Here is a 24,875-nt window from a genome sequence, read left to right as displayed (position 1 = left end):
TTATCATGTTCGTAACTCTTACAAGTTGATGAGTAGTTGAATGTTCATGACGAAATCCAAACTGCTCTGGTAAAAAAATTGAATTCTCATTTATATGAGTCATCATTCTTAACAAGATATTTTTTTCAAAAAGTTTACTGATAGAAGAAAGTAAACTAATTGGGCGATAACTTGATGTTTCTGCTGGGTTTTTATCAGGTTTTAGGATAGGAATTACTTTAGCGTTTTTCCATCTTTTTGGGAAGTAAGCTAATGAAAAACACTTGTTGAAAATTTTAACCAGGAGTCTCAAGGCAACATCGGGAAGATTTTTAATAAGAATATTAAAAATTCCATCATTACCAGGAGCATTCATGTTTTTGAGTTTCCTAATAATTGATTTAATTTCATCAAAATTGGTCTCAAGAATGTCATTTGGTAATAACACTTGGGTTGAAATATGATCATACTTCAGTGAGACTTCATTTTCAATAGGACTCACAACGTTTAAATTAAAATTGTGGACACTCTCGAACTGCTGAGCAAGTTTTTGAGCTTTTTCACCATTTGTAAGAAGTATTTGATTTCCTTCCTTGAGAGCAGGAATTGGTTTCTGAGGTTTCTTAAGAACCTTAGAAAGTTTCCAGAAAGGTTTAGAATATGGTTTAATTTGTTCAACTTCTTTAGCGAAATTTTCATTTCGCAAAAGAGTAAATCTATGTTTAATTTCTTTTTGTAAATCCTTAACTATGTTTTTCATAGCAGGATCACGAGAACGTTGATATTGTCGTCGACGAACATTCTTCAACCGAATGAGCAGTTGAAGATTGTCATCGATGATAGGAGAATTTAATTTAGTTTGAGCTTTGGGAACTGAAAGATTTCTAGCTTCGATAATATAATGATTCAAATTATCAATTGCTGTGTCGATGTCCGCAGAATTTTCTAAAATAGTTTCATGATCCACATGATTTTCAATGTGAGATCTGTAATCCAACCAATTAGCTCTATGATAGTTGAAAATAGAACTAATTGGATTAATTATAGCTTCGTTGGAAAGTCTGAATGTTACAGGAAGATGATCTGAGTCAAAATCAGCATGAGTAATCGGTTCACTACAAATGTGACTTTGATCTGTTAGAACCAGATCAATTGTAGACGGGTTTTTCACGGAAGAGAAACAAGTAGGATTACTGGGATGAAGAACTGTAAAGTAACCAGCTGAGAGTTGATTATGAAGTATTTTACCATTACTGTTATTTTGCCTACAATTCCACTGGACATGCTTAGCATTTAAGTCCCCTATTACGAAAAATTTCGATCGATATCTTGTAAGTTTTTGCAAATCGCCTTTAAAGAAATTTAATTGTTCGCCGGTGCATTGAAATGGCAAATATGCTCCAGCGATGAAATAAATTCCATGAATGGTTTCAACTTCGATTCCCAAGCTTTCAATAACTTTAGTATTGAAAGAAGGTAAAATTCGATGTTTAATTTGCCGTTGGACAAAAATGGCAACTCCACCACCAATTCCAGTAAACCTGTCAAATCGATGAACCACATAATGTGGATTACTTTTCAATTTTACATTTGGTTTAAGAAAAGTTTCTGTCACAATGGCAATATGAATTTTGTGAACTTTGAGAAAATTATAAAATTCATCTTCACTCGATTTCAAAGATCGAGCATTCCAATTTAAAATATTCAAATAATTATTTAACATCACTGTTAAATTTTAAATTCATTATAATATTATTTGCAAATTTCCATCCGATTTGAAATGCTTCAAAAAGTGATGAAGTCGAATTCATTTGGATGATCATTTGAAAAAGTTGATCTTGTAGGTAGATCATTTTATTTTCAGTTATATCGCCTAAATCGACTTCATTTAAAGAAGCGAATGGCATTGAAGGAATATTTGTAGGTAGACTGCCATTAGAAGAAGATGATTTGGCCGGTCTACCTATTAATAAATTGTTTTCGTTAGAAGAAGAACTGCAAGGCGGTCCTGTGTTTTGATTATTTACATTAGAAGAAATAGGAGATAGATTTCTACCTAATATACCAGCATAACTGACATTAGAAGAAGATGATGACGAGGTCGATCTACCTGTCAATAAATTGTTTTCGTTAGAAGACGAATTGGCAGGTGCCTTAGAAGAATTTTCAGGTATATTCTGTAAATTTAAGGTCGTTGATTTGACTTGTTGTCTAAACGAACGAGCGTTTAAAATTTTTTCCCTGACAGGACATTTCAAATAATTGGATTTATGATTTCCATTGCAATTTGAACATGAAAATTTATCAGTGGTTTCATTCTTTGGACAAACGTCTTTCGAATGCGATTTACCACAATTCAAACACCGTATATCCATATGACAATTTTTGGTTCCATGACCGAAGCCTTGGCAACGACGACATTGCGTTAAGTTAGCAATACGATTATACCGTTTATAATGTTCGCAATGAATTTTAATGTGGGAAATGAAACGTACTTTTTCTAAAGTTTTCAAATTGTTTACATCACTTCGATTGAAGTGTATTAGGTAAAGTTCATGGGAAATTCCAGAGCGTGGTTTAGAAGTACCATTCGCTCTTTTTTTCATAAGCATTACTTGGGAAGGGGCAAAACCAAGCAATTCTTTTAGTTCATTTTTAATTTCATCAATACTTTGATCATTTGATAATCCTTTCAAGACAGCCTTGAAGGGTCTGTCTGATTTTATATCATATGAATAAAATTTATGAAGTTTTTCGGACAAATATCGAATAAGACGTTCGTAATCTTCCAATCCATCCACCAAGACTCGACATTCTCCTCTTCGTCCGATTTGAAATGAGACTTTTACTTCCGGGAGAAAAGTAGAAAGCTCAGTACGGAATGCTTTGAAGTCGGAAATCATCACCGTCACTGGTGGCATAGATTGATGTTTCTTCCCAGAACGACAAGCGTCCATTTTGGGAATTTTTGAAGAATTTTCTTCTATGTCGCTACAATCGGATTCAGGTAGAATCTCGTAAATATTGTTAGACGGCATAGGATCAACGGAAGGGAAATCCGTCCGTTGTCTTTTATTTTTACATTCAGATTCTATAAGATCGTGAATGTTATTAGAAAAATGTTGAATAACTGATTGTGATTTATTCCGTATTGAATTATTTTTAGCCTTAGGCTTGTTGCCTTTCCGGTTGGACGCAGGCATTTTTGAAATTAATGAAATTTTAAATTAAATTAACTAGGCTAAATTAGTCTTCGATTAGACTCCTAGCTAGCCTTAAAAAAGGCTGATTAATTTCTTAGTCACTCTAATATCACTCTTTGTATCACTTAGTCACTCTAATATCACTCTTTGTATCACTTAGTCACTTAGTTAGTGATTCAGGTAGCCTTGAAAAAGACTGAAGCCTTGAATCAATGAAACTCTAGGTAGCCAGAAAAAAAATTCCAGGAGCCAAGAGCTATACGCGTGCGGTGCGAACGACTGTTCAACACCGACTGAACTTTTTCAGCTTTAGTTCTACCTTTTCCTCCACCAGCGATCGCGCTTACGCTTGGATTCATTTTTGTACTCCTCCAATGCTGCTTTTATTGGAGAAATGGTATAATTTTGGATCAATTCGTGATTTATGACATTGACGCCCCTTCGAATCAGTTCGCATACTCGCATTGGGGAGAGGTCTGACATTTTCAGGATGGCTTACATCTGCAGCTGATTCTATACTAATGGACGAGTTTTGTTCGGGGTTGGGTCATTATGCTAAAGGCTAAAAGTTTTGATGACGTTAATGATTCTAATCTTCTTATTTCTAATTCTCTTATTTCTAGTTGTCAATAATTTTAATTCATTATAATCATCGATATAAGAAATTCCGCCCAATAAATGGATAACATTTCACGAATGTCCAAGTGCACTTTGCTCTAAGCTAAAATTACAACTCGTCTAACCAATCCCGAACAAAACTCGGTCAATCTACCCAAACGAATGTTTTCGAGAATAATCATGATTAACAAAAATAAAAGTAAAGTTATTCTGGAAACCGATATGCCATTTTGAACACCCTTTCTAATGGTACCACGTTTTTGGAAATCGAATATAAATTGTTCTGTGTTACATGTATTACGTTACAAAAACAGAAAATAAATGTTGATCTGGCAAACTGTGGTACAATAAGGAAATCCGGCCTTTTGCACTGATTGCATTTCACTTATATTTGCAACACTTTTCACTGCACCCTTTCACAGTAATATAATTTTATAAAATTACGAAACTGATGGCATCCTGTCTATCAGCATGCTTGCGTCGTGTCGGGACAGCCATCATTGCAGATAGGCGATTGAAAGTTGCAAGTATCTAACGAATGACATCCGCTGCATGCCCAAGGAAGAATTGTGTACCGTGTTCGTATTTATAGAACAGCAAGCGTAAGAGCTGGAGAAAAACATTCCCAGTGATAAGAGGATAACGGTTGCAAATGAAACGGTTTGATTTCGTCTCGAACCATCCGAGTTTAAGTGAGTACTTCCCGGTTTACTTGTTTTCATGATGCAAGGCCATCATAAGTACATTCGTAAACGCATTTTTAACTTAGTGTTCATACTAATAAAGCCAATTTATTTTCCGTACTTATGAAGGTACAAAATAATAGTTTTTATGATGGAGAGTTTTTTGTACTATTTTTGGAAAAAATAGCTCATCTTCAAACATGCTTCTATAAAAGCAAATTATTGAATTTGAAGTTTTTCTCACTCGCCACCCTGTAATTCCGGAACCGGAAGTTAGATCCATATGAAATTCCTATTCAAATTGGAGCATAAGTTTGTTAAAATCGGCTATGCTATCTCGGAGAAAAGTGAGTGCATATTTTGTGCAATTTTTCACACATTTCTCATTGCATTTCCGGAAGTCAGCTCAGGTCAGCTCAGGCAAAATTATTTTTAACAGATTTGAATCTGAAAATGTTAAAATGTCTACTGCATTTTTCCAAGCATCATTACAGTATTCTGGTCAGAGCTCTGCTAAAGATCATTCGTATTCTGGTCAGAGCTCTGCTGAATATTAGAGCGTGCTGAGTATAATTAATGTGATTTGTGTGAATGCTGTTACGGCACTTCACACCATATGATATGTAACAATCCTGCATTGACGCAACTACGTATCCGGGTTTTTGGTTTTCCATACATGGTTGAATCTGTGTATCGGGAGTTAAATTTGAAGGATGTTCTATCGTTTCTCACCAAATGTGGCAAGAAGATATATCCAGACGGGTTCATCGTTCATGATAGAGTGAATGAATCCTTTCTGTTTCTACCTCAAAAGGTTTTAGCAGATTTTTTGGCATCCCTTATGGGATGCCGAATTTACTTCTGCTCATACATATTGCGAATCGTTCTGCATCTATTCGTGGATGCAGAACGATTCATGTTTTCCACCCTCATCCACTTTACGATTCCTTTCCATGTTCCTTTTACCCTTCCATTCCATCAGGAAAATGATGAGAAGCTACGGCATGGCACAATTCTCCAAAAAAACTAGGGGAACGTGCCACTTGAGCGAATTAGTTCTGATTCCTAATTCTTGATGGGGCGAGAGTGGCTTTCATTCTAGCCTAAGTTTATTAAAATCGGAACAGCCATCTTGAAGACAAATGAATGCATATTTTTGTCACATACATTCATATACACACACATTCGCTAGGTTTTCACAGTGATTGCATAGTCTATTTGGCAATAAAGGTAAAAAACACCATCGACCATTTTACAATATTTATTCTCAAGGTGATTTTTCACATTCGATATTTAGAATGCCGTTGAACTGCGCTAATACTCACACATATTCTTCTCTTAGCCAGTTGAACTTGTACCTGACAAAGCAGGAAGTTTTTTTTGTTCTGTTTATATAGTCATCAAAATTTCAGTACACCTCGAATCGTTAGACCCACATTTTGCAACAAACGCAAATGATTTCTTCTAAAAATTTCTAGACCGTATGAAATAATAAATTACGTTCTTTAATAAAGCAGTATAGCTTCAAATAACTACACGTGTTCAACACTTATGATGACTTTTTTATTACATTTCTATGCTTTTATGAAAAAGACTGCAAATTATAGTTGGTTTTCACAACCGAATTCAATACATTGCAAGGAGCTACAACGTTGCAACAGCAAAAAAGTATCGATAGATTCATGATGAAAATTTCAAAGCTATTGACATTTTAAATTGGATACAAATAAGCAGAAAGAGATATAAAAAAATCTCATTTCATTGTTAGGTGGATTAAGTTCGCTTTGATCTATACATGGGAAAAAGTTACAAAATGACCACATTCACATTTGAGTTCATTTAATCAAGCGCACTGATTAATGATTCAATGGATCACATTTTCATTCATAATGGAAGATGTCAAATGGATGAAGAAAAGCAGGGCACTGTGGTTGGTTAAAATTTTTACACTTGATGGCATCGAACATTCTATGAATTCTATTTTCTATTTAGGTGAACTAGACGTTTGAAAACATTACGAATCAAATTGGCTGTACGGAGCTACGATTAATGGTTTCAATCGTTAGGCGATGCAATGCAAAAAATTTATGATAAATTTTTGTATTTTGTAGACAGTATTGAAGAGTGATAAATCACCACTAGAAAACGTTTAACGTGATAAATGTGTTAATTGCTGATAATTTCAAATTAATTGGGATTCCTGGCTTCATGGAACAATAAAACATAATTGAAGCAACAGCAATCGGTATCTGACGTGTTGCCTCACACTACAGGGTAACCGGAGCGAGTGAGCGTAAAGTGTTTGTTGTGGTGCACCGAAAACCACCCTCTCTCATCCTCGAACTAGAGCAGGTGAACACTATATTGCAAACCCGATGTTTTTCATTTTACTATTTAGGGTGTCCCAGAAGGTCATATAGTTACAATGCGTCGCTGTAGCTTTATGATGACGCTTAGAATCATTATTTTGTAAACCGGATACTGCACCTGTAAACCAAAACCAAGTGAAAATCCGGGGAAGAATTTCGAAAATACAAACCTCGTGTCCGCAAGTTGAATGATATTCCAACTTAGACACCCTGGATGCACATCCAGGCAGATGCAAATATTGCTACGGTTTCATACCGTTATTAACTTTCCACAAAACAATTTGCTATTAAACCCGTTGCTGTGTTGCAGTGTGCTTCAGTTTCCTGTTTCCTCTTGGTGCACTTTTATTTTGTTTTTGGGAACTCAATCAATTTCGTATACTGTTTTTGTATTCGAGCTATCAATTCCAATTCAAGGAAATAAACAAAATGTAAATTTTGTGTATATGTATCTATTTGGAGCAGCAAGAAAAAAAATTAATATGGTACTCAGTATTACCTTGAATATTGATTCATTACGATTCGTCTTCGACTCACCAGTACATTAGCAGCTAATGTTGAACTGCTAATGCCTTCGCGCGGTTCGACATAAAACGTTGAGCAGTCGTGTAGTTGAAGTCTATGTGCAAAACACTTTTTTGTTTCGGTGCAAAGCTCAATGATCAATGTCTTGAAGTCTAGAAGACTTGAAGTTGAAGTCTATGTGCAAAACACTTTTTGTTTCGGTACAAAGCTCAATGATCAATGTCTTTACTGATGTGCCAAACGAAGAGAACCTAAGAGTCTAAGACGAAACATAAAATAACACATCACTTAATGAGTCGTGTGACTAATGGCGTTTTTCATTGAGAAACACTGGTGGCGTGGATTGCTCTGGTTTTGCACTTTCGAGCAGAAATGGCAATGAAACACCGTCAAAATATTGCATTTCTGCTCGAAAGTGCAAAATCAGAGCAATCCACGCCACCAGTGTTTTTCAATGAAAAACGGTATGACTAATACCGATTTCGTTTTTGAACCTACACGCGGGCGACTCTGACTGCGAGTAAAACGAACACGTGGTACGGGGGCTTTCGGTTTGTGGGTATTCTTTATAAATTGCTATAACTTTTATTTATGGATGAATCGCTATAAATTTTATTTTAGAGACGGGTTTGGCCAGCAAGTTATTGGAAGTTAATGTCATATCGATTCTTAATTCAAATCTATAAATCCTAGATGGCACCAAACGACTTGTTGTGGAGTTTTCAAATTAAAATGAATTTATGAATGAATTTGTTTTCGGAGGATGGGTATAGCGTGATGGGTTAGTCCCAACGGACTGTTGTACCCTTGCTTCGGACGTGGTTCACCAGTTGCAATCCACTCAGTTGATGATGATGATGATGAATTTTAATTAACTGTCAGTACTTAAAACAAAGATAATATCATTAACTCTCTCATTAACATAGTAAAGTTGTATTGGGGTAACGGTGATCACTTCCCCTTCAGGTGATGGTCGACAATGGTTGGAAATCATCAACACGTTTTTGATCGATGAATTTCCTCAGGGTCAAATGTCTTTTGATCTCTTAACAGTATCAACCATCTCACGCAATTTCAATTTACGATTTAATATAAACAATTTGTAGACTTTTTATGTTTTCTGGAGTAACCACCTCAATCTCGGAGAAGGTTACGAAAAGGTGATGGACTCTCATGTCTCTTGATTAATATTGCTTTGGAAGGTCTGATTCAAAGAAAGAGGATCAACACGAGGGGTACGATCTTTCGTAAGTTCATACAGTTTTTCGCCTTCGCTGACGACGTTGATATTGTATCAGGTACTTTGGAGAAGATTATGGAAACATACTTCGAACTGAAAGTCGAAGCTAGGCGTTATCGGACTAGTTATAAACGCGTCGAAAACTAAATGCATGAAAGGACGAGACCCTTAAGAAGAGGAAGAAGAGTCCCACCATGAGTTTTGATAGACAGTGAAGACGTTCGTGTGTTTGGGTGATAATGATCCCTGCAAATAAATACCCAACCGTATTTCAGCAGTAAATTCTGCGAAAATGCACTTAGACAAACCGCTCGATCGAGAAAAATCGCTCTTAGGTTGTTCTCCATGGCTACGAGACCTAAACTATGTTAGCAGAAGACTAACGCGCCTTTAGTCTTTTCGAAAGAGAAGTGTAGCGTACCATCTAAGGCGGAGTGCAGATGGAAGACGGAACAAGACGTCGTTTGAACCATGAATTGCAACAGTTGCTAGGAGATGCCAGAATTTCATGAATCTCATGAAATCTTGAATTTCTTAGAAGATGAAGAAGAAGAGGAGCGCAGCGAGCATGGCGCATCGATCAAGTGGAGAGTGATCCTAAAAGTATCTGCGCCACGAGTGGCTGGCGGCGAGCACCCATGGACCGAGATAGATAGAGATGTACACACTTAAAAAAATCCTGTGATTTTACATCTTATTAGATGCACATAAATGGAGCGTCGCAGCTCACGCCAATTTACGTGGAAGAACATTTAATATTTTGTCTAAAACTCCATGACATGAAATTCATTGAAATAAAAAAATAAAATACTGATAGCAACCGCCGCGACTTGAACCAAGAATCATTGGATCACAAGTAAGTCTGTTAATCGACTGAGCCAAAGAAGCATGCATCTGCTTGGCTGGTAAAAGGTGCATTTAAATTCATACAGTCGCACCTGCTAGCAGAACGCAAGTTACAGTCGAAACCAGTAAAATTCAAGCTCATCTAACATTAAGTCACCACAAATAAAATTTTCTGTCATTTGACAAATTAGGTCTTTATGAATTACATCGTATGACGGATTAAGTCACCTGTAAAATTCAAATTTTTTTTGGAGTGTATGCTTGAAATAGTAAAGGATACTTCAGGTCAATAACTGCAAGATGTATAAGGTTAGTAAGAGCTGTCCAGCAAATTTGGTTAGCATCTAGCTACATAAATTGTTCAGTAAAACCCGTTTTCTTTCAGCACCTCAGAAGACATTGCACTTCTGTGATATTAAAAAAGTGATCTATGAGTAGCGGAAACTCTATCTCTGCTTTGCGGTTTCGGTTGAACTGCTGAATGGTAAAACAATTTAACACACGGAACGACCGAAATTAGCTTTGCGCCTAATTCGTATTACTGTTTTTGAATTAGTTGATTTTAACATCAAAACTGCCAAAATAACTAATAAATTGGTTAATATTCAGAATTTAATTTGCTGAAAAAAGTTCTTGTTTTTAGCGAATATATTTAGATGGCGAAAATCCTGGACACAAACCAGCAACATTTCAATCCCACACGAAATTCTCGTTGTCAACTAATTTTGTTATTAAAATCAAATAGTTTGACGCTGTTTGGCTGTCATCATCACTGCAGAAAGACAGCACAAAGAAAACAAGAATGCAATTGGTTTTATTAACAAGTTTATTAACCAAAAACTCATGAGAAGTGTCAAAGCAACACAATTCGTTGAAAAACAAAACAGGATAGTCTTGTTGAAATTGTTTTGATATATTTTATATATAGATTTTGAAATTTCTAACTGACCGATATGTAAAACTGCTGTAAAGTTGCTTGGTTTAAGTTTATTTGTGGAGTGTTTTCAGCTATCAGTGAATCATTAAAAGATTAACTAACAATCATTTCTGTGACCAGTGCAGAAAGTACATGTTTATTGCATATTATATGCTTGCTTTGCCATTCCGACTTCTATCTCTGAACTTTTTGTATGAGACGACATCTGAATGCTTTGGTTTCCGCTTAGTACATGTAAATAAACGAAAATATACTCGTTTAGTCGCTCAATAATCAGAAAAGAAAGTAAACAAATCGAAACTGACACTTCCCTGTACGGTCATTTGGAAAATTTACCGTGATGTTACAAGCAGCATCCACAACAATAAAGTAGGACACATGAATCAAAGAGCTACTATCCGAAATGGTAAGACATTGTCATTGGCCATTCATTACATTCAGTGCCTAACCAAAGCAGATCGTTTGTAATTACGCTTCGTGATTGTAAGTGAGAGTTTACAATGAACAAACAAAATGTTGCTTTGGAGATGCAAATCATTTTTACAGTGCATAAGAATTCAACAAATTAGATAGAATGAGTTATAATCAGGACCGTACCCATATGTATTGTTTCTTTTTTTAAGAGGCCTTTTACAAACTTAGGAAAGCAGCTATTAGTTTATAGTGCAAAATCAATTATTCACATTATAAACAGAAATAAATTTATTAAACTCAAGAAAGTTTATTGATCAAATCAACTGACAATTCCAAATAAAATAAATTAATCAATTGGACTCGTTTTGGCTGTAGCTAAAATTAACAGATCGTATTAGTTGGAATCAGTATATATTTTACTTAACTCAAGAAGGTTTATTGTTATTATTAACTGTCAATTTTCATTGAAATTAAAAACAATATCACCTAATTCAACAACATTTTTTACTGAAATCAACAATAATTATTTGTTAAAATCAACCATAGTTTTGCTGATTTTGCTAAAAATATTAGTTGAATGAAAGTGGAGTGTGTCTTTGCTAAGAAATGACAGCATGTAAATGTTGCAAAATCAACAGAAAAATTTGCAAATTCAACCAACTTTTTAACATTATTAACGGGTTCAAAAATAACAAATCTGAATTAGCAAATATAAGAATTTTTTAGTTGTCCTAAAAAATAACTAACTAAAATCAGCAAATCAACTAATTTTTTCGCCAAAAAGCTGATTTCGGTCTTTGCGTGCAAAAACTGTTATGCAGTGACGAGTCGAACACGAAATATAAAGTTGCGGTTACGGATACTTGTATAAAATAGAGACAGAAATTCTGGCTAAAAGAATACCATTTTTCTTCAATACGTAGAATAAACTCGCCATTGAACAATATTGACGAATCGCGCTTTCATGTGACTACCAACTTAACATAGTAAAAGTAATCAAATAGGATTACTGGCGTAAGTAGAAGTTTTTATCGATTTATAAATTACAAAATCGCTTGAGCTCGAACTCCCCTCGCGAGGAGCAAAGAGAAAGACTGCAATTTTTAACCTGGCGTATGCTTTCATGAGTCAAATATTAAATTGAACTGCAATGACCAGCTCAGGACAGTTAGCCTTAGAAATCTAAGCATGACTGACTTCAATTGGTCAACCAACGTTTCCGTTTTATGTTACAATCAGCTGATGCCATTATTGGTTGCAATGTATATTCACGACGGAACGGAACAGCGAAAATGGAGTGAGAGCTGAAAAATAATTAGACTCCAAAGTACCTGTTGTGCGGTGTTTGCTTTCGCCAACGGACGGCTGCGCTATGCTATTCCGTCATCGTGCGCGACTGTATATAATTGTGGCTGTGCGAGTTACGATTTGCCACCGCTTCCGGAGTCCATTATGAAAGGGTGTTGGTCGGTTTGTTCTCTCTTTTGTTTATTATTGCCATTGTCGGTGGAGCATGAAACCATGTTCAGATTAGCTAACGGATTATGCGATTTTACATGATTTTCTCACCTGCCCCTTTTGCTGTCTGAAGTTATTGAATATGCCCTTTTTTTGGGATTGTATAGCCAGACAACAAATGATGTAATGAAATTGGGAAAGAATCGAGCATCAGAAATGTAATTCTCATCAATGATCATGATCAACATGTCTTTTATGTCTTTTATGGAACGGGGCAAATAATCGAACCGAAAACACTTGTGAAATTTGTCCGCGATTGAACACTTCCGATCGTAATTAGGTGGTTCATGATTTTGAGACAAGCTTGGAAGGAACATAGTTAAATGAGCAAATCCGAGATGACCGAGTTCGGGATTTTGTACAAACAAATTTGCACTTACAAATTTACAAATTGCATTTAGGCTCGGATGGGTTTCGAGTATTAAAACCCGAAAACGGGTTCGGATTTTGTTTTTGCCGACAAATTTGCAAGAAAATTTATGATTTGGCAGGGCATTTGCAGCGGTGGCAAAAAAACGAAAGTTTTCGTTACAAATAAGACAATGACATCGGAACTATACCAAAAAGAGTGTCTCCAAAAACGAATTTTGCCATTCATTCGATCCCACGACCATCCCGTAATGTTTTGGCCAGATTTGGCAAGCTGTCATTACAGCAAAGTCGTTCAAGAATGGTATGCAGAGAAAGGGGTCCAGTTTGTTCCGAAAAACCTTAACCCACCCAACTGCCCCCAGTTCCGCCCTATTGAGAAATACTGGGCAATCATGAAGAGAAGACTCAAGGCAAAAGGAAAGGTTGTCGAAGACATCAATTAGATGACGACTTGGTGGAATAAGATAGCTAAAACGATGGACGAATAATTTTATCCGTATTTTTTCTTAAAAGTATGTAGAAAACGCTGCATTTGTATAAAAAAGATCTTAAAGTCAATAATAAATAACTGACATACAGGCAATTGTCTTTGTTTCAATTCTATATGAAGCAAGCTTTAGTATCTTTTAAATAAACCTAAGTTTATCGGAATCCGTTGAACCATTTCAGAAAAAATTGAAAAAAAGAAAAAAAGTCCGTGTTGTCGATTTTGTCATTTATACCATCTATTATATCTTGGGAATTAGAAGTAACAGTCATTTGATCTTAATCCACAATTTGATCTTAATCCACAATCCAACAGTAGCTTTCAAAAGTAGCTAATGTATTCATGCGATCGCGGTTTTATTTGATGAGCTTCGCGTCACATTGTATTCGAAGATTTGAATGAAACTTTCTAACTAACAAAATGGCTGATCTAGATTGCCTTTTGAAAAGAGCCAAACTTTTTTTACCAATTTTTTTTGAAAAGTTATAAATCCTACAGAAAAGTGTGAAAAAAAATTCAAGGATGTTCATAAAATAAGTTTGATTTTCGAAAAAAAATCGAATTGAGTACTACACTGTTAAAAATTAATTTCAAAAATTTATAATCGATTTTCAAAAAACACCATATTTGATTTTGATGAAATTTTGTTCTAAGATAGGTGATTTTATTTTCATACCAACCGTTCATACATTGCAAGATAGGCATTTTTTATGGAAAAAAGTTTTCTACCAAACAAATGGAGAGTCATAATGATTAAGACCGGGTTTATTTTTTTAAAGTTATGTTTATTGAGGCACACTACATAAGTTTTTTGATGCCAAGGGCATTCCTTATAGCTATTTAAAACTAAGATATAATTCTGGGAAATCTGGCACCTAGCTGATGTTCTTCCGTGACAGGTAGATGGGATCACTAAGATCGGGTTTAAATAAAGATATAACAATAATAATAAAATCATTGTCATCTTAGAATCCAGTTTCATCAGTTGCCCGATATTATTAAAGAATTGGACAGAAAAAGCTTTTTGTCGTGAAAATAGCTTGAACAAGAATGAATTTAATAGTAAATATCTCTTGTACTCAGCCCAACAACATAAGTTTTTCTCCATGTTATCGGAAATATGATCAGCAATTCATTATGAAATTTTCAGTAATATGAAATAATCATTAATAACACAAAATTATAGTTGTTGTATTTCTTTATCATGCGCGGACGACGGTTTTGATGCAGTGAGCTACATTGCATTTTCGGGTATACTTTTAACACCAATAAATTATTGTGCTTCGCAACGTGTGTACTTCTGCAGACGAACAATTGTTTACTTTTTGTTGTCTTGACATATTATTAGCGTGTTAGAATAAGTGTATCGTGAATTCGTCGTACTTTATTATAAATGTACCGTTACCATTCTGGAAGTAAAGAAAGTTGAATCTTGCACAATTCACACAATATATCAACTTAGATATTCAGATGTGTTAAGTTTTATTCGTATTCACGTCATCCAGTTATGTCTCTGACATTACCCACCAACTTTTTTTTTTCCTAAAAATGTCCATCTTACAATATATGAACGGTCGTTCCCTACATAATTACCAATCTCGTTACGAAATTTCATTCAAGTCGAAAATTGTGATTTCTTTTTTTTTTAATTGAGTTTAGATTTTGAAATTCGATTTTTTCAGTGTATGATTCGATTAGACGGATTTCGTGCCAAATCGTACATGGAGTATTTTGTTTTTCCAAAATTGATCCGTCTTTTGAAAAGCGCTTAACTTCCCAAATTCATCAATTCATACCGTATTTTCATTCGAAGACACTTTTTTGAAGAATTTGTAATTTTTCGACAAAAATTGTAAAAAACTTAGCCTTTTTCAAAACGTAGTCTAGATCGATTAAAAAAAAACAAAATATGCAAAATGGCTTCTTGTGACTAAGCTACATGTCTAAAAATTTCTGAGATAGTGTTGCCAAGATTTGTTAATGTTATCACGAAATTCGTTATTCGTGAACGTGTACCATAATACGATTTTACCACAACATATAGACCAGAAAAATATGCAATTAAAACGATGACGAAACTGGGATGGAACTTGTAACTTGGATAGAATCAGGTAACTTCGGAAATCTGCGTAAATTCGCGCTAAAAACGTAAAACTATAGGAAATCCGCATTGAAACCGCGAACTATAGATGAGACGTGACAGAGGGTCATTTAAGCAAGCAGAAATCTTTTAGTAACTTAACTTTTACATTCTACCCGATTACTTATAGGAATAGAAAAATAATCACCATTTTGCAATATTTGTTCATTTTATCACGGATGTTTCTTTTGTGAAGAATCTAATAATTAAGCTTGAGCGTTAATCAAAAAATGCGAGGCAGAGCTCAAATAGAGCATGATTTTTATCCCTAAGAGTCGAATTTTAACACAACCACCGAATAAACAAATCATTTTAAATTGAATTCAAAATCATTAGAGCATGTTTTATTTTGTAAGTTTTCCATTTAATATATTTTGCACCTAATATTCTTACTTAACAAGAAACAAGAAAACGCACATATAAATTTATACATAATGTCGGTACAAATGGTTTACACTTCCCAGATTTTTTTTTATTGAAAAAAATTACAGTGAAGGTTGAATAACTGTATGAAAATATTACATCAAAATTGTTTCAATTTTTGTTTAGGTAAGTTGCCAAATTGGTTACCGTCGTACGCCAATCTCAGGCATTTCTAATGTATTACCATTGTATCAACTTTTGTTCAGTACTTGCATGAAGTACAATATGCTACGGATAGATGAGGCAGAGCACTTGACCAGCTGGTGATGATACAATGTTCGCCTGTACGGATGCAGAACGGAATGAGTAAAAAGACAGCACTTTTTATTGGTTTCAGGACGATATGAGTGGTTAAAAAAAGGAAAGGAAAAATCTACACGAAAAAAACAGAAAACGATTGATCTTCCATATCCACGTCAAACCATGCTCTGAAAATCGCGAAAACGTTGAAAATTGTCAATTCCACCTATCACACCTAACGTCAAAGCTTTCTGCAAATGGACAAGCAGAGTTCGGACTGATCAAAGAGTGCGCGTAGTTGAATAGTTGATTGGCAGCGAAACTGGTAGCAGCAAACTGCGAACAGAAAGTCTACCGGAACGGGATATGGTCAACAAATATGGTGTCCGTCACAACGACACCCATCGGATGGATACATCGGCCGGCGGAATACAATCGTTATTTCAGTAGCTGTAAGTAACGAACTAAAAAGAAAAGCCTAGGGTCAAAACAACTGTAAATATTGAGAGTGCCGTTGAAAAAGGTTGTTCGTTGACTTTGACAAGCAGCATTTGTATTATACCGTTTTCGTTTTTTGATCAGAGCAGCCCGAGGGCTGCCCTAGAGTCGCCCAAACAACTTTTAAAATGTTTGTTTTAGCAACCTGGAGTTGCTCTGGTGCTGACTCTAATAGCCTAGTTTCGCTCTGAATTTTTTCACAGTTTCCACTACGACATTCAAATATCAATCATCAACAAACGAGTTTTGGAATTAAAACATATTGCACCTGAGCTCTTTACTGTCAGAATTGTGAGTATTATAACTATAATCGTTCATAAATAAATATTCTATTTTCTTTAATGTTTCGCATTGCGATAGAAAAACGTAACTTTTTTCTTCTACAAAATTGTTTTTCAAGGAAGAATAATATTTGATATATTATGGATATTCTCATGGACCTGTTAGAGTCAAGTTCAAGCGAGGATGAATCTGATGAAGTGCCATTTCCTTTCCTAGTTTCACCAACGATAACAACACAGAACTTTGTACCAAGAGTTAAGAATTTTATTGAAACGGTTGTGGGAAACTATTCAAATGAAGAAGTAAATAAACCGTTTAAAGAATTTTTCGGTGCATATCCGTCAGCTGGGCACTAAAAAATCTATCATATGAGTGTCTTGTCCTATCTCGCTGCCGCACGTTCGGGCCAAATCGATGTAAAGTAGGTGAGTAGACAGAATAAACGAGGCTGTTACAGATTTTGAATGGAATCCAATACCTCGTTCACATGTCCTATTGATGTTGTCAAAATAGATTCAATTTTGTTTTCAATTCAAATTGATATTCATTGGTTGAATTCATGGAAGTGTAATGAATATGAAAAGGGCTGTTTTCATTAAATCAAAACTCAAATTGTTCTTATGAAATGATTAAGAAGTTTAATGTCTGAAAGGTTACTCGCTTCTTTTACTTTTTATACCAGTCGCATTATTGTCGAGGACAATTTTAACCGGATTGTTCTCCGACATTCTAGCAACATGCCCGGCTCACCGTAATCACCCAAACTTGGTCGTTTGGATGATGCAGTTCACGGTTCATTCGTCTTCTCCACGTACCGTCTTTCACCCTCACTCCGCCATAGATGGTTCGAAACATCTTCCGTAGTTACTTTTTTCTCTGAAGTGACATCCGTGTTAAAAATCTACATTCACCTCACTTGATTTTCACCGTGTAATGATACCCGTATTAAGGGCCATTATAAAGCTGCCATTTAAATTTGTAATTGTCTCGTTTATCCGGTCTACTCACCAACTTTACCTCAGCTTGGTTCAAAAGTGCGGTAGCGAGATCGGTATTTTTCTTCTGGTTCCCGGTTAATAGATAAGTACCAATCTTTCAATTTGGAAACAAATGATTAAAACATAATATGTGACACTTGTGTTAGGATTTATTTTTTATTTTTCTATATATCTTAAAAAATCTGGTTTCACAGTGATTGCATAGAATTTCTTTGTGAGATAGGCGCAATACCACCAACCACCGAATATTTGGCAGTTTTTGACTTGTTGTATTTTACAGTTCAAAAAAAATTTTCGCCTTCAACGTTCGACAGCCAATTGGTTGATTCAGCAGTTCGAGGAATCGCAATATTATAATGTAAATACAGGAAAAGGACGACGGTGTATAACTGCGGAACATCAAATGCTTCCTTTTTTATGGTGAGGAATGAGACATAGTCGTTGGTTATATTGTAGGCAGTAAATTTGTTAGAAAATTCTACACAATACTTCAATCATTACCTCAAGTTTCTATTTTGAAGGTTTGCCGCAAATAAAGAGACTTACAGAGAAGTAGCAAATTTGTTTGATATTGCTTTGTCTACTTTTTTCAAATATCTCAATAATATCCTGGATTTCTTGTACAACATTTCCAAAACCATAATTAAATTTCCTACTTCTACTGAAGAGAAGAGAACAATTGCGGAAGGGTTTGAGCGCGTAAGAATGCTTATTTGAACACATGATCATTTAAAAAGAACAACAGGTTTATAGTTTCTTAACATTTTTAGATTTCAAATTTTCCTAACGTTATTGGAGCTATTGATGGGTCATATATCATGATTAGAAAACCAGTAGGAAAAATACGGTCAACCTACATAAATCGTCACGATCTCACCTCTATCACATTGCAAGCAATTTGCGACTCAACAAAAAAATTTCTAGACGTATGCATTGGTTCTCCAAGTCGTGTTCATGATTCTCGTGTTTTCACGTTATCACCGATAAGTGATGAAATTGCAACGATATGCGAAGCAGGACGGTTCCATCTAATTGGTGATGCAGCGTACCCAATTCGAGAATATTTATTGACCCCTTATCGAAATCATGGAAGCCTAACACTCAAGCAACGACGTTACAATCTGAAGCACGCACAGACTCGAGTAAAAATTGAAAACGCTTTCGGAGCTCTTAAATCTCGGTTCCGCCAATTAACACGTCTTGATTTTTTCACGGTTATGCGAATGAGCCAATTTGTACTTTCATGCTGTGTATTGCACAATATTTGCATGGATAGAAATGATTTTATGGATAATGAAAATGAAAATCATAATGTTTCAGCAGAAGACACAACACAATTTTCAGTAGCCGTTCCATCTATTGGTTCAAGATATGATGCCCTTCGCCGGTTAGGAGAGCTGAAACGAAACACAGTTGCTGACATATTATGAATATATTAATTTCAAGAGATCGCATTGATGCTTGTAAATAAAAATTTTCTGTTCTTTTTTTGTCATTTTAAATTATATTTGATTATTTTGAGCCATTCTTATAAAAGCTTGTGTAAGTTGCTGCACGGCCTCCATGCGTTCCCGATGTCTGTTCTCGCGTTTTTCTTCGCGGTATTTCTCCCATCTCTCTCGCGCCTCGCATTGTTCTACATACAGCTCCAAAACTTCGTCCTTACGGAATCTCTTTCTTCGTTTTTCATCGGAGTATCCGGTTGTCGGCTCTTCCGATGGACCAGCTGAAGGTTCATCTGAACTGTTTGTTGTTACCCTTTTCCGTTTAATTGTTGTGGGGGTCATTATGATCTCTGGTTCTAGAGAGTCATCGAGGGCAGCGATCATATCGATCTCCTGTTCGAAAGCTGAAGTTTGGCGAATGTTTCCAGAAATAGAGTTGTGTTTCTTAATATTTTTGTTGCGTTTAATTACATTTTTATATCTGAAAAGTGATCGATAAGTGAATCAATAGTGTTATATGATGAATTTTTTACCTGTTCTCTATTTGAGACCCGGAGAAATTGACACCCAATTCGACGGTCATTTTTTTGGCGATGGCCTCCCACAATTCTTTTTTTGTCTTGAATTTTTTCATTGGTCCAACGGCTTCCATATTTTCCTTGTACACACTTAGCATGAATTTTGTTTGCATGTCGTTCCATGCAATAACTGTTTTCGTGGGTCGGACTTCTGGAAGCTGTAAATGCAATTTGTCAGGCATTAAATTTAGTGCATTTGTACAAAACATCATTTTATACTTACGGTGTTGGCCATTGCAAAATTCGGCAGCGCTGCCGGTGGACCATCAGAATCGGTCATTTGTTCCGAACACGATTCATGTGTTAACGACAGTTTCTTTACAATGTCAATTGGCGTTTTGTAAACTGGAGAATCTGTAATTGACAAAATTAGCTATGCTAATACATATATGCACATTTCATTATTACCAGAGAGATGCTGTATAAATACCGTGCCATCAGGTTGGAGCCACATTCCATTTTCTGTTCTCATTGCCTGAAATTCGGCCAAATTGAACGTTTCCATTTCTTTCAAAATATTTTCACTCGCGAGAAATCAAACGTTTGTTGAAAATACACTTGTTGCTATGATAAATAAAACCAATACCATTAGATGAGCAACCCAACGAAATTTCACATGTTCGTTTTACTCGGAGTCAGAGTTGCCCGCGCGTAGGTTCAAAAACGAAAACGGTATTAGATGATAGCCGGAATTTCATTTAATGGAATGATACCAACAAGTGGCACTTGCAGCTGGGATAGGGACATTCGTTGAAGGTGACGGCAGTTGATAAAAGTGTGATTAACGAAGCACATTCGGTGTCTGTTAGTCTGCACCTAGGTATGGATAAATCATAGTTTGGCACGTTTGGTGGGAAAATCACGATTATTGAAATATGGAAAGGTTCTGAGTGAGTGGCCCTTGAAATCCATCAATGGAAACAGAAAACGTTGTGTCGGATTGTAAGCGAATTCCCGCGATTAGTCAGATGCGAAATTCCAAATAATAACAATAGGAAATTTGGTAAAATCCGGATGGAGATTTGTATGAAACTTTGCGCACACCTTCAGTATGGCAAACCATTTGTTTTGCACGGATGGAGATATTATTATATGTACGAAAATTGGATCAAAGAAAAAAAATTGAACTCCTTTAATTTCATGTCTAAACATCTCGAAAACGGCTACTAGTAGGAGGAAGGTCATTATGAGCAAATGTATTGATTTTTATGTATAGAATCACAAGGTAATGTTTTAATGATTATTTTCCAATAGAAACTTGAGGCTGGAAAATACCTATGATTTCTGTTGCAACTTCTATTTAATTCGCACTGACTTTAATAGTTTACAACAAAATTTTCTATTTTTTGAAAAGTGTTCGACTTTTTAATTCAGTATATACTTTTCCCACAAAATCTACTTCGACGCCATTTTTTTTGAATCTACAGTTTCTGAGTTACAATGATATCAAAAAGGACGTACAAAAATCGCTCTTTTTGAAAAACACTCTTGAGTTGGATGGGTAGATGAAAAATAAATGGACGACGTGTATGAAGTTTTATTCTAAACGGAATATACGAAGCCTGATACACATTTCTGGAATTGATTAAAGACGAGTGGAGCATGTTCAGAAAAAAAGTGTTATTAAAAAGTGTCTACTGCGCGGTCACTTCTGGTTCCGGAGATGTAATGGCATAAGTGACTTCGTCGATCAAACGCTATTTTTCACCCTTTTTCTCCGGGTCTCTCAAAATTTATTTAAAGAGGCATTGAAGAAAACAGAAACTGAACATGAAACGTGTCACACGACATGAATATGATTTGTCGGTATTTTGTATTCAAGACTGTGCCAAATATTTTTCAAGACTGCGTGAATATCCGCCTGATCAGCATTTAAGTCACAAATGAACCCCATCTGACTACCAAACCAATCGTCCACTTCTGTTCGGAGAAAAGTACTCATTTTTTTCATGGCAGAATTATCTACGCATATAGGAGTACTGTGCCTAACGTAAGTAAAAGCATGATTTTTATCCCTAAGAGTCGAATTTAAACCCTAAGACCGAATAAACAAATCATATATCAAAAGCCATATTGTTTGCCTTCGTACGCCAATCTCAGGCATTTCGAATTTCTTACCATCGTACTAATTTTTGTTCAGTACTTGCATGAAGTACAATATGCTACGGATAGATGAGGCAGAGCACTTGACCAGCTGGTGATGATACAATGTTCGCCTGTACGGATGCAGAACGGAATGAGTAAAAAGACAGCACTTTTCATTGGTTTCAGGACGATATGAGTGGTTAAAAAAAGGAAAGAAAAAATCTACACGAAAAAACAGAAAACGATTGATCTTCAATATCCACGTCAAACCATGCTCTGAAAATCGCGAAAACGTTGAAAATTGTCAATTTCACCTATCACACCTAACGTCAAAGCTTTCTGCAAATGGACAAGCAGAGTTCGGACTGATCAAAGAGTGCGCGTAGTTGAATAGTTGATTGGCAGCGAAACTGGTAGCAGCAAAATGCTAACAGAAAGTCTACCGGAACGGGATATGGTCAACAAATATGGTGTCCGTCACAACGACACCCATCGGATGGATACATCGGCCGGCGGAATACAATCGTTATTTCAGTACCTGTAAGTAACGAACTAAACAGAAAAGCCTAGGGTAAAAAAAGCCGTTGTTGATTCTGATTCCTGATAGCCGGGATTTCATTAAATGGAATGATACCAATTTCTTCCGAGCGCACATGACTGTTTTTATTATTTTTTGGTATATATAATATTGAAAATAAATCAATAATCACGGCTTCGGCCCATATGGACATACGCTATTTATGAATTGTCATACTCTGAATGCGATGAAAACCATAAAATCAATTATTAACAATGTTCTATCAAACAAAAAAATAATTGTATTATAATAAAATTCAATTTAAAATCATTAGTTACACATATACCTAAAGTTTAGCAAAACTGTTTGGCTGTCACGAACGGCGTTGATCAATGCGTTGATGAACAAATAAATCAAATGATAACTGTAAAAACGCACAAGATATCAAGATCTATTTTTTCCTAATAGCATTTTAAATGCTAGGCATCTCTCGAGGAGGAATAAGAAAAATAATCAGAAAGTACGCGTTTTTTACGAAACGCTGATTTGTAGCCAGTTTTATTTCCAATAGTCCAACTAATTTATTTTCTATGAGAAATCCTTCTACAATTGATCTGATTCTAGTATATCAATGTAACATCTGTAGTGAACTTCAGATCATCTACTAATAACATTCAGAATTTCGAATTAAGCAATGATCAATTCAATTAGTTATATATTCTACGACCTTAGGATGCATTCGTAACCGAATGTTCGAAGTGATCACACGCGTTTTTTTTACAATCGACATCGGCAAGACGAGGGTGCCTATCACAGCAGAGGCTGTAGTATAGGCATTAAATAGAAGTGATAAAAAGTAGCATCCCCGCAAGTGAGTTCTGTCTGTGCACCGGTTTCGTATCGGTATCGACAGTAGACGCTATTGTGTTATCCTCGGGTAGCAGTTATTTCTATTGTTTGCTACCCGCATCGCAGCAGACAAATCCTGAGTCAAGATCACGCTGAGACACAACGAAGGAGTGAAGGAGCAACTCACCAAACAGCTTACCGTGACATACTGTTAAGTATTTTCTTTTTCTTTCTACTTTGACTATTTATATTTTTTTTTTCATTTTTTTTACATTCTCATTTCATGTGCGGGAGACTCCTTTACTCCCGCATTAAAAAAAAATTAATATTGATGACAGTGGGGGTGTCTCGAAATGAACTTCAATGAACGAAGAACATTTAGAAGCTGAATCTTATTCCGAGATACCGCCATCTCTCCCTCCGATGCCTGCATCTCCCTCTGAGATATTGCCTACTCGACGAAAAGTTTACCAAGACGATGGCTCGGGGGGTCCGTAGGTGGTATACTTCCGACCCAAATCAAAGTCTATCAGAGTCCTGAATATTGCCCGGGACCTGACAAAACATTACTCGGCAATAAAATCTATCGACAAGGTTTCGCCAAACGAAAGTCTGACAATCGAAGATCTGATGAAGGACGGGGTAGGCCATTTCAAAACCCCCGACCTTCAGCCAGTGAAAATTTTGGAGTGCAAGCAATGCACTCGAAATCGATAGATGGTAAATTTTACCAATCGGACTCGTTTCGTGTGACTTTTGCCGGATCTGCACTTCCAAACTATTTGGTAGTGTGTCTAGTTCGTCTACCTGTTCGTTCGGCTGTATGTACCACGAGCAATGCACTGTACAAGCTGCAAACAGCTAGGGCATACGGCAACGTTCTTACGCGGAAATCCTCAAAAGAACCCTGAGAACCCGTTTGCACTCTTGCCAGTTGAAGAGGATACCTCTGACAACCCCGGCGAAGGACCTTCCTACACGCAGGTTGAAGGAAGCAGGAAAAGACAAAATCTGGCTTCTTCCAAGCTTTCTCGTAAAAAACTAAGACTGTCCTCTTCGTCACAAAATAACCAAACGAAAACGAAAAGTGCTGACTTAAAACCGAAGCAAACACCTCCTGGTTTCAAAAAAAATAGACATGATAAAGAGTACCCAGCACTTCCTGGGTCATCAAAAAACCCGAATGACCTAGATTCACAATCAGAAAATCCAACAAACGCTGGATTATTGAAATATCTGATATCATGTACTGGATATTAACAGCCTTCAATATTACTGATCCTCTAAAAGGCTTCCTAACTGCTCTACTGCCAACAGTAAGGACCTTTTTAAAACAGCTGACTGAACAATGGCCCCTTCTTGCAGCGATCGTATCTTTTGATAGATAATTCACAACTGAGAATCGAAGATATGATCATTGTGCTTCAGTAGAATTGCAGAAGTATCATCCCAAAACTTGATTCTTTCAAACACTTAATACATACTCGTAGTTACGATGTATTCTCCTTGAGTGAAACTTGGCTTACTTCTAACATCAACCTCTACTTCCATAATTTTAACATAATCCGCCTAGACCGAGAAGACTTATGGAGGGGTCAAAAAGTGCTATTAATTTAGACTTTTAGGGAT

General features: G+C 35.9%; 2 protein-coding genes across 8 annotated transcripts in view; both read right to left on the bottom strand.

Annotated features, from left to right (window-relative positions):
- Positions 1–24,875, bottom strand: part of LOC131437650 (unconventional myosin-IXAb) — a 125,513-nt gene that overhangs the window by 31,198 nt on the left and 69,440 nt on the right. The gene's annotated exons all lie outside the window — the stretch shown is intronic.
- On the bottom strand, positions 18,851–21,790 carry LOC131437651 (uncharacterized). The gene is made up of 3 exons (XM_058607138.1): positions 20,019–21,790; positions 19,751–19,953; positions 18,851–19,698 (listed from the first exon to the last, which is right to left on the bottom strand). Exons 1-3 carry the CDS (start codon positions 20,073–20,075, stop codon positions 19,275–19,277), a joined length of 684 nt encoding a protein of 227 aa, XP_058463121.1. The 5' UTR covers positions 20,076–21,790; the 3' UTR covers positions 18,851–19,274.

Source organism: Malaya genurostris, chromosome 3 (genome assembly GCF_030247185.1).
Source record: "Malaya genurostris strain Urasoe2022 chromosome 3, Malgen_1.1, whole genome shotgun sequence".
Lineage (NCBI taxonomy): Eukaryota > Metazoa > Arthropoda > Insecta > Diptera > Culicidae > Malaya > Malaya genurostris.
The sequence above is the reverse complement of the archived record's forward strand: the minus strand, read 5'-3'. Positions and strand labels throughout refer to the sequence as shown.

What these genes read in the sequence shown, in the direction of transcription:
- LOC131437651 (XM_058607138.1), bottom strand. Translation starts at nt 20,075, where the DNA reads ATGACCGATTCTGATGGTCCACCGGCAGCGCTGCCGAATTTTGCAATG. An exon ending in ATTTTGCAATGGCCAACACC is followed by an intron (nt 19,954 to 20,018) that starts GTAAGTATAAAA and finishes TTGCATTTACAG; the next exon opens with CTTCCAGAAGTCCGACCCAC. An exon ending in GGGTCTCAAATAGAGAACAG is followed by an intron (nt 19,699 to 19,750) that starts GTAAAAAATTCA and finishes ATCACTTTTCAG; the next exon opens with ATATAAAAATGTAATTAAAC.